The sequence below is a fragment of the Corticium candelabrum genome, chromosome 22 (assembly GCF_963422355.1).
Source record: "Corticium candelabrum chromosome 22, ooCorCand1.1, whole genome shotgun sequence".
In the NCBI taxonomy this organism is placed as follows: Eukaryota; Metazoa; Porifera; class Homoscleromorpha; order Homosclerophorida; family Plakinidae; genus Corticium; species Corticium candelabrum.
Window position 1 is genome coordinate 210,201 of NC_085106.1, and position 10,000 is coordinate 220,200.

A 10,000-nucleotide genomic window follows, 5' to 3' on the forward strand; every position below is an offset into this window, starting at 1 on the left:
TCCTTTCTATCACTAGGATTATCTTCAACATTTGCAGCATTGTGATCAGAAGACGTTTAAGAGTTTTCTAAAGGTTTGTACAACATCCAGCGTTTGTTGTGTTATTTGGCAATGAACAATAATTCTTTTGCTGGTCGGGATTTCTCACTCTATTTGCTGTTATCATTGCATTTGCACTAGCACTAGCAGGTTGAAACAAATCCGGTCTGTATGCATACAACACTCAGAATAAATTGCAAAGTGGTTTGAATTAAAGCCGTGGGGCTTGTATTTGGACATATTTTGTATTTATTTTTGGTGTGTCTATAACATGTGTGGCACCAGGTGTGATTGGCCGATGTGCAGGGTGAGACTAAAGTGTAAGGATAGGGAGGCGTTGGTATTGAAAAGATCCGTTGTTCAATACATGATTTTATTTTGACTTGAAAGTGTGTTGTACAAGTCTTCATTCTCATTTGTTTAAATGTCTTTTATTATAGACATTCTTCATGCAGCTCAAGCATCAGTTATGACATCAACTGATATCCACAGCAGCATTTATCAGCATTAATACTTTGGAATAAAACGAAGATAAGGAAATCAGATATTCTATGTTTCGATAGTGTTATTTCAAAATATAACATTTCTATTTCTTGTTGAATTTTGAGTAAATACGTTATATCTTTGCAGCAGGTATTCCTCATATAAAAGTGTATTGTATTGATTGATGCATCCGTCTGATGTAATAAGCTCATGTATTATGAGATGCATCCCTCTCATACAATAGTCTAGTGTATTGTGAGATGCATCCCTCCAACACATTAGTTTAGTGTATTGTGAGATGCATCCCTCCAATACAATAGTCTAGTGTATTGTGAGATGCATTCCTCCAATACAATAGTCTAGTGTATTGTGAGATGCATCCCTCCAATACAATAGTCATAAACACACTCGTTATGATGTTGAAGACTCAGCCTTTTGGTTACACTTTTAGTGGTTCATCTCACAAGATCAATGCTCTTCTGTTCGCTGATGACGTTACCCTAGTATCAAAGTTGCCTTCTGGTTTACAGCGTTTGTGTAATATTGTGTCTGACTGGTGCCAGTGGTCCCAACTGACCATTAAAATGTCCAAATGCAGCTGTTTAGGTCTGAGTTTTAAACCCAAATTCCATCTTCGTGATCCTTCGGTTTCAATTTCTAATGAGTCTGTTCTCTTTCTTGGTTCTGAGTCTTTCATTTTCCTTGGAATGCCAATCAATGGAAACTTGTCTGATGATAATTTCAAATCTTCTCTAATAAGCAAGGCAAAGACTTTGATGCAGAAATTGGATAATTGCCCTGTTAGTTGCCGGTGGAAACTAAAATTATACCAAAATGGAATCTTCCCAAGATTGTCATGGTACCTGTCTCTACTTCCTCTTTCACCAAGCTGGCTGCAATCTGAAGTAGATAGAATTGTTACATCTTACCTCAAGAAATGGTGTAAACTTCGTTGCTCGGCCTGTACTGCCATCTTCTACCTCCTCCCACAAAATGCTGGTCTTGGCTTACCCCGTTTGTCTACGTCTTCCATCTCCCTCCAGTCTTCAAAATCTGCGCATCTCTTATCCTCGCATGACAACTGTGTCGCTCTTTGGCCACCAGTCAAGCATATAATAAATCGTATAGCAACAGATTCTCTGCTTTTAGAGAAGAAGCAAAGTCACTACCTGAAACACCAGGTGCTTCAGCAGCAAAATTGAGTGACATCACCAAATCAAGACTAAAGGAGGAACACCAAGAACAACTTCTTGCAAGAACTAAGAATCTACATGTTCAGGGCTCCATCTTTCGTCTAGAAAACTGTTCATCTGACGTCTGGGCAAATGTTGTCTCTTGTCTTCCCGGTCATCAACTTTCTTTTGTTCTCAATGCCATTTCTGATACCCTCCCTTCAAATACTAATCTTGTCTTATGGAGTAAACGTTCTTGTGATAAATGTCTTCTATGCCATCAACGTCAAACCCTTTTTCGCGTTCTCAATAATTGCTCAGTCCTCTTAAAATGTCGTCATTACAATCAACGTCACGACTCTGTTCTCAGTCTTCTCTATAATGCGGCTATTAACCATCTACCACATCAATTCAACATCTTTGCTGATTTAAAAGACTGTGAAGTAAAATTTCCATCTGACATCATTCCTACTGCACAAAGGCCTGACATGTTGATTTGGAATAATCATAAGCTCAAATTTTATGTCATAGAACTAACAATCCCTTTCGAAACAAACTTTTTTGATGCAAATAAAAGAAAATCAGAACGGTATACAGACTTCATGATGACCATCAAATCAAAAGGCTTCACATGTAACCAACTAAATATTCAAATAGGATCTAGAGGCTTTATTGATACTCCAAGTCTTCTCCCCTTCCTTGATGTCATCTCTATTCCTCCTCACAATCAACGTCAACTATTATCATCAATCGTAAAAGTGACAATTGAAGAATCTCTTAAAATATGGTTAGCCAGAAACAATATCTAGTTCTGTTTATCCTAGTTTAGTTATTTTAGTTGTACATTACTTGTGAGAGCTTTTACTATTACTTTACTGGCACCGCATTATTGTTAAGTGTGATGGCCATGTGGTAGTGAGGTGCTCCTCGTTTATCTAATAAATGAGTTCATTGTGTATTGTGTATTGTGAGATGCATCCCTCCAATACAATAGTTTAGCGTTGTGAGATACATTCCCTCCAATACAATAGTCTAATGTATTGTGAGATGCATCCCTCCAATACAATAGTCTAGTGTATTGTGAGATGCATCCCTCCAATACAATAGTCTAGTGTGTTGTAAGATGCATCCCTCCAATACAATAGTTTAGCGTTGTGAGATACATCCCCTCCAATACATAGTCTAGTGTATTGTGAGATGCATCCCTCCAATACAATAGTCTAGTGTATTGTGAGATCCATCCCTCCAATACAATAGTTTAGCGTTGTGAGATACATCCCCTCCAATACAATAGTCTAATGTATTGTGAGATGCATCCCTCCAATACAATAGTCTATTGTGAGATGCATCCCTCCAGTACAATAGTCTATAGTGAGATGCATCCCTTCATCTATAATATATAATATAATAATATATAACCTTTATCCCAGCACAGAGCCCCACTATTCATCCCTCCCACCATCACAACCATCTGCAGCCTATGGCGTGTACCAAAGATAAACATCAGAAATCTCAACTCAACTTGTTATATCTAAATTCATCCCTCGCCTCTACAGTCCCATATACACTATGAACAAATCCACATCTGTCTGTTCTTTGTATATTACTGCAAACTCTACAAATATCCCTTTATAAAAGGGAGCTTGAAATTTAACAACAAAATGAGCAACAACCTCCAAGTTGATAACAAATATTCTCATAGATTAACTGTTTGTATTTTCAAAGTTTGTGTTGTCGTTTATTGGTTTCCTGGTGGAATAGCATTTGGTAGTAAACCTGGACTGTGGACTAATGTTGGCGACTGAGTGATTGTTGCGGGTGTTGGTAGCGACGGCGTGCCAGCGATTTGCATTAGAGGGGAACAGAGGTGATAGTTGTCTGTTGGTAGGTCTGATGTCGTCGACATGGAATACGATGAGAGTTCGGTGACTGCCATTTCTTTCGAAGTGTGACATTGATTTGATGAGAGATCTAGTTTACCTGAGGAAAATTGTAAATGTTGAACAAAATGTTCCAAGTGTGTGTGTGTGTGTGTGTGTGTGTGTGTGTGTGTGCGCGTGCGCGCGTTTGTGTGTGTGTTTGTGTGTGTGTTTGCGTGTTGTGTGTGTGTGTGTGTGTGTGTGTGTGTGTGTGTGTGTGTGTGTGTGTGTGTGTGTCTAGTATTCACCCGGTTTCCTTGGTGAAGTTTGCTTCCTCACTGGTCCCCATGAATGTCGTTGTAGTGCAAGTCCTGATAACGTCTGCGTCGGGAAATGTGCAAGGCAGACAGTCTGGGGTGAAGGCAGGAGTTGTTGTTGAGGATCGACGGTGTTTCCTGGTAATAGCTGCAGTTGTAGTTGCTGCTGCTGAAGAAACTGTGGGTGATACTGAGCATTGAATACTTGGTTGGGTACTATTGGTGGGCAGTTGCCGCTGTGTGTTTGTGAAGTGTTGGGTTGCCGAGGGACAGAAATATTTAAAACACCTTGTGTGTCAACAGGTAGACCTAGTGAAGAATGAGAACAGGCAGTTAGAGAGATGGAATGGGAGAAATGATGAGAGATACAAATGGAGATTGCAGAGATGGGCAGGCATCAAACACAGACAGACAGATAGATAGACAGACAATAGACAGACAGACAGACAGACAGACAATAGACAGACAGACAGACAGACAATAGACAGACAGAGACAATAGACAGATAGACAGACAGAGAGGTAGATACACAGAATAACCAGGCAGACAGGCAGACAACAGGCAGACAACAAATATTCAGACCAACAAGCAACCACAAAACATACACACAAGATCACACCTAAATTACAAAGTAAGCAGACCAACAGCAAAGCCTCACGTTCCATACCTGATTGTTTCATTATCTGCTGACTCTGCATGTCCACGACCGTTGCCATCAGTCCATTAGGAACCGAATACTGTGACACCACCAGGGCCTGCTGCTGCTGCTGCTGCTGCTGCAGCAGCAATGACACATCTCCGTTTATCTGTCTATTCATCTGAAACTGTCCAGTAGAATTAGCATGATGGGAAGGCCGACTGCAATGCTGCCTGCCGCCTCTCTGTACAGCATTTGTCTTCGGCTTGCAGTTGATTCCCATACTCGTTGATGTCAACATTTGATCATTTCCTGTCAATGCACCAAGACTTCCAAGAAGGACTGACGAGTGAGGTTGTATTGGTGGCCAGTCGTTAGGCTGGGGTGTCTGGGATCCATCCAGGTGGTTCGTAAGGTGTTGTGTGAGGAGGGATGGATGGCAGTGGATCGCTGGGATGTTGACTCGATGCTGTGATTTGTCGTCGTGAAGGTCAAGAGGTTTACCCAAGTTGCACGGTTGCCTCTTTACGAGCGCTCTGATAAGGAAACAGACAAGAGAGTTAGACGACCACAAACCCTAATTACAATGTTACGTAGGGCGTAGCATTAGTTTGAAAACAGCCTGTTTATTGGACTGCCAGTACTACCTTCCTTAGCTGCTATATTTACATATGTTTCTGCTTGTATGTATGTATGTATGTATGACACTATGTATGTATGTATGTATGTATGTACGTATGTATGACAGTTGGGACCTTTTGTAAACCTAGCTTTAGTGTAAAGAATTTAGATTGATTTAGAAGTTGTACCAACTTTTAATAATAACAAAAAAATATATGACAGTATGTATGACAGTATGTATGTACGTATGTATGTATGTATGACAGTATGTATGTATGTATGTATGTATGTATGTATGTATGCATGTAGCAACAACATCTGCAACAACTACAATCATCACATGTCAGTCCTTCTTTTCGTTGTCTGACATGTGACTTAGTGTGTCGCTCAAAAGCAGGACTCATGTCTCACATGCGACACAAGAAACATTAAAGAGTCATCACTGAAATCAGTGGACATACCATCATCATGTATGCATGTATGTATGTATGACAGTATGTATGTATGTATAAAAAGAATCAAGCAGCTTGGAAAGACCTCGCTCGACAGCAACTATCACATCTCAGTGGACAATACAACATGGGCCATGCAGTTTTTGCCGCCTCAGGCTGGATGCCCGACCATCGCAACTACACCAAGCTTTCATCCTTTTATCGCCAACTTTACATGTCCTGGAGAAAACTTGACGGAGAACGAGATCTTACCCCTCCCAAGTATTATGAAGATGCTGCCGAAGAACCTCTGTGGGGAAACCACCTTATAAAAGACCAGTCCAATCGCCCCATACTTCAGCCTTCACTAGCTAGATGTCGCTTCTTCAACGTTAAAGATATATGGACCAAACAACTTCCAGATGCCAGAACGGTCGCGGCAAAATTTTACCCTCAAGTTTTACATGCCATTCCGCAATCTTGGACTAGCCTCCCCATCAAGAGCCCTCTTCCGAACATAGAATGCCACATTGACAGGCACGTCTCTGTTTCTTCAGCACAGCGATAAACCACTGCTACTGTCAGATGCGAATACACGTTTACTGTACCGATGTCTCTTATCTAAACACATAGACCGTCCACCGTGCCAGGAAAAATGGGAGGCCTCATATGGACCAATTACGGACAAACAATGGCTCTCACTATGGAATTTTCCTCAAAACATGACGCCTTTACAATGGGACATAGCATGGAAATTTCTGCACCGGGTTCTGCCAACTAACTCAGTCCTCTATACGGCTAAACTTGCCACAACACGTCAGTGTCCAGCGTGCCACCAGCCAGATGACACCATTGAACATGTATTCAATACTTGCCCGATATGGAAAGGACTCTTACGGCAAGCTTGTCTCTTATTGAGTAGGGTATCCTTAAATCCACCTACGGCCCTCCAGCCATTGGAGCTGATGAATGAAACTGGAAACCTAAGAACTTTCTTCGTCATTCTCATGACCACCTATTGGACAAAAAGAAAAAGTCTTCCTCCCGTTGGAATTATGAACAGTTTTAAGTGGCATCTACGTCGACATATACGAACTGTTTGTGCAAGAAAGTCGGACATATCTTTTTGGAAGCCTTTGGGACCTTTTGTAAACCTAGCTTTAGTGTAAAGAATTTAGATTGATTTAGAAGTTGTACCAACTTTTAATAAAAAATGTATGTATGACAGTATGTATGACAGTATGTATTGACATACATATACATACATACGTGTGTGTGTGTGTGTGTGTGTGTGTGTGTGTGTGTGAGTGTGTGTGTGTATGTCAATGTCTGTTCATCTCTATCTGTCTCTTTCCAATTGTCATCCGTATCTCGAATCACAAACGAACAACAATCCATTACTTTTCATCTCCTTTCTCTTTCAGCTGCATAAGATGACATCTCATCTTGCCCTCCAAAGAACCAAACCAAACATGTCCATTATGCAGCTGTCGCCCTCCGTAGTCACACAACGCAGTCGGACACGGTTGATCCGAACTAACCGTCAGTTCATTCTTCTTCAGACCTTTTTCAAGAAGAAGCCCAAGATTTAAACCAGAATCAGATGCATTTGACACTGAATCACTCGGTTCTACACAGAGACACGAGCATAATGATAAGCCTTTGGATAGAGTTGATTACAAGGTTAATATACCTTTCTTAGCTGATTTCTTTGCAGGGCTAGGAAACAAATTGACTTGAGTATTGGTTATAATGTATAGAGGCTTTGCTAATGGAGTTTTAGGTAAATATCACGACTGTGTGCTCAACGAAGGCAACCAATAGTCGAGTATGGAAATCAACATGATCAATTGTCTGTTCGTCTGTCCACATGGCTGTTCATGAATCTGTCAGTCTGTTTGTCTGTCTACTTGTCTGTCTGTCTACCTGTCTGTCTGTCTACCTTGTCTACCTGTCTGTCTGTCTACCTTGTCTACCTGTCTGTCTGTCTACCTGTCTGTCTGTCAACTCGTTCGTCTGTCTATCCACATGTTTATCTGTCTGTCTGTCTGTCTGTCAATAACCCTACCCATTCACCTCTCTGTCTGTCAATACTTGTTCGCTGACTGGTTGGCATTGTTTGTAACTTTTGTGGTTGTTATTGGTAAAGTTCAGTTGGTGTTCACATATAATACTCTGTTGGTCTGTTTGTCTGTCTGTCTGTCTGTCTGTCAAATACATATATTTCAAATCCAAACAAATTTCCATCTAGCTAAAAGCTAGTCTTTAAGTAAAGTTCCTCTGAATCAACAACAAACACTTAAGGCTACAACAGATGACCCCATAGGGGGGAGGGTCAGAATACATTTAACCACTTAGTTTAAACAAATTGATATTTGTCAAGGACACTGCAAGATTTTTGTCCAGCTGTCTGTCTGTCTGTCCTCTATGCGTCTGTCTGTTTTATGCAAACCAACAGTCAGTAGCTTGAGGTATAACAGTAAGATGTCATCAACAAACTTAATTGATTTGCTGTAAAGTAAATGCAACACCAAACAACAGCAACCACCACAACCACAATCTTCAATAAATTATCTCACCTTGTTGGAGATTGCATCACACGATTATGCTGCCGTTTTAGCGATGGCTGCATCTCAGGTGACGACATCATCTGCTCGCCTTTCAATTGATTGGATCTGAATCTGTGTTCAGCTAACAAAATGTCAAAGTCTTTCCTTCTACCAGGAACCGCACGCCTTAATCCCAAACCATGTGTCTACGAAATGAAAAACGTGGGTTGCTATGAATGCAAATGGTGAGTAACAATGTTTACCTTGCATGTCAGTGATCTGACACAATGCCTTTTCTGGTCTGACATCCAAACACCACAGTGTCTATTGGGGTCGAAGCCCAGAGTCTTTACTGCAACAACAGACGTGTTTATGTTCTCAATCAAGACATTAGCAGTATAGTATAGATGCATCTTCTAATATAGAAGATTGTTGATTGGAATGATGCATTTCTCAGTATATAAGAGTATTGTGTTGAATGGATGCAAGACTCAGTCCTATTACAGCATTAAAGAGATGCAGGTCTAATACATCATGAAAAGTTGTCTGTATGTCTGTCTGTCTGTCTGTCTGCTTGTGTGTCTGTCTGCTTGTGTGTCTGTCTGCCTGCCTAGACTCCTTAGTGCAGTCAGTATGAATACAAAATAATATTAAAATATTCTAACCTTTTTGCATGTTTGGTGGCGGTAAAGCTTGTTTCTTCTTCACATTAGAAATTGATCCTTTATGTCTACTATCTTGAACCTTTCCACTACTATAGACAGCATTATTATGTACAATGACGCGTGAGACCACGGGGCTCTTCATTCGAAGCTTCTCATTGCGATTCCCGGATTCTACCACAGTCACTTGTTCATCCACAATGAATCCCTTACTCTCTAGTTTGGCTAACGATGCGGCTGACCGCGACGAACCAACAGACCGATGACGAGTTGATTTTACTGAAACACGATCCAGCTGTTGTTTAACACGGAAACTTGGTGTTGGTTGCAAACGTGCAGGATGTGGATTCGAACAAACTTTGTTCATGTGCCGAACAGCTGGTAATGAACATAACATGAATACTTCTACACACACACACACACACGTACATGACCACACACACATGCACGCACGAGCACACACACACACACACACACACACACACACACACACACACACACATGGACACACACACATGCATGCGTGCACACACGTGCACACACACACACACACACACACACACACACACACAGACAACTCTTACTGTAGTGAGAATGAAATGCTTGTAGAAGAATGAGTCGATGGCAAACTTTACATTCTACTAGTTGCAGTGAATCACTGGCAGGATTCTTACCATAAATACCAATTTCTATAACAAAATCCATAAATTAGTTGATATCAAAACACCAACAATAACAATTACATTGTAGAATTACATAACAAGAACCACCCAACTCACTGACTGACTAATCTAGACAATGGATTTCTGGCATAACTAACAATCCCACGAGCATCATATTAGTCAAAAAACAAACTCTGTCACCGAGTCATAACTACAACACAAACGAAACTCAAAAATCTTTGAATCTAATACTAACACTCAGTTGTGATGACTAACGACATGTTTCTAACCTCCTGACAGTCAATGATAGAAGTGTTTGCAGACATATCTACATGACTGGTAAAGGTGAGATAGTTATTGTGTAGATGGTACTGGTAGGGAATCAATGGGCAACCCAAAAGTCCAGACAACTGACAGAAACAGGCAAGATCTAGAGTTGATGATCTCCAGATGTGTGAGTGCAAAATGACGTTTTAGAGCAACATCATACCTATTTATTGCCCCAAGCACCATTTATTGCACTAGCTGCAGTCGAATAGGACAAACAGTGGGAGGACAACGTGCCGGT

At 40.8% G+C, this 10,000-nt stretch overlaps 3 protein-coding genes across 3 annotated transcripts in view; 2 read left to right on the forward strand and 1 right to left on the reverse strand.

Moving 5' to 3' along the window:
- LOC134197036 (exportin-T-like) overlaps nt 1-799 on the forward strand; it is a 17,221-nt gene extending 16,422 nt beyond the window's left edge. The window contains exons 37-38 of the mRNA XM_062666274.1: nt 17-73; nt 480-799. Of these exons, the coding sequence (XP_062522258.1) occupies nt 17-73; nt 480-512 (90 nt within the window). The 3' untranslated portion in view covers nt 513-799. The remainder of the gene's footprint in view (nt 1-16; nt 74-479) is intronic.
- Nucleotides 800-935: 136 nt separating this feature from the next.
- On the forward strand, nt 936-2,609 carry LOC134197636 (uncharacterized). Its single transcript, XM_062666981.1, has 2 exons — nt 936-1,333; nt 1,627-2,609. The coding sequence occupies exons 1-2, from the start codon at nt 936-938 to the stop codon at nt 2,501-2,503; spliced, it is 1,275 nt and encodes a 424-aa protein (XP_062522965.1). The 3' UTR covers nt 2,504-2,609.
- Nucleotides 2,610-3,204: 595 nt separating this feature from the next.
- Nucleotides 3,205-10,000, reverse strand: part of LOC134197315 (ataxin-7-like protein 1) — an 8,350-nt gene continuing 1,554 nt past the window's right edge. The window contains exons 3-11 of the mRNA XM_062666607.1: nt 9,355-9,459; nt 8,774-9,148; nt 8,372-8,460; nt 8,139-8,314; nt 7,253-7,278; nt 6,961-7,189; nt 4,538-5,043; nt 3,862-4,179; nt 3,205-3,674 (exon numbers count right to left, since the gene is read on the reverse strand). Coding sequence (XP_062522591.1) covers nt 3,433-3,674; nt 3,862-4,179; nt 4,538-5,043; nt 6,961-7,189; nt 7,253-7,278; nt 8,139-8,314; nt 8,372-8,460; nt 8,774-9,148; nt 9,355-9,459 — 2,066 coding nt within the window. The 3' untranslated portion in view covers nt 3,205-3,432. The remainder of the gene's footprint in view (nt 3,675-3,861; nt 4,180-4,537; nt 5,044-6,960; nt 7,190-7,252; nt 7,279-8,138; nt 8,315-8,371; nt 8,461-8,773; nt 9,149-9,354; nt 9,460-10,000) is intronic.

Bases quoted from the DNA above. Each gene is read 5' to 3' on its own strand.
- LOC134197636 (XM_062666981.1), top strand. From the start codon at position 936: ATGATGTTGAAGACTCAGCCTTTTGGTTACACTTTTAGTGGTTCATCT. The intron at 1,334-1,626 runs GTGGAAACTAAA...TTTGGCCACCAG, and splicing joins AATTGCCCTGTTAGTTGCCG to TCAAGCATATAATAAATCGT.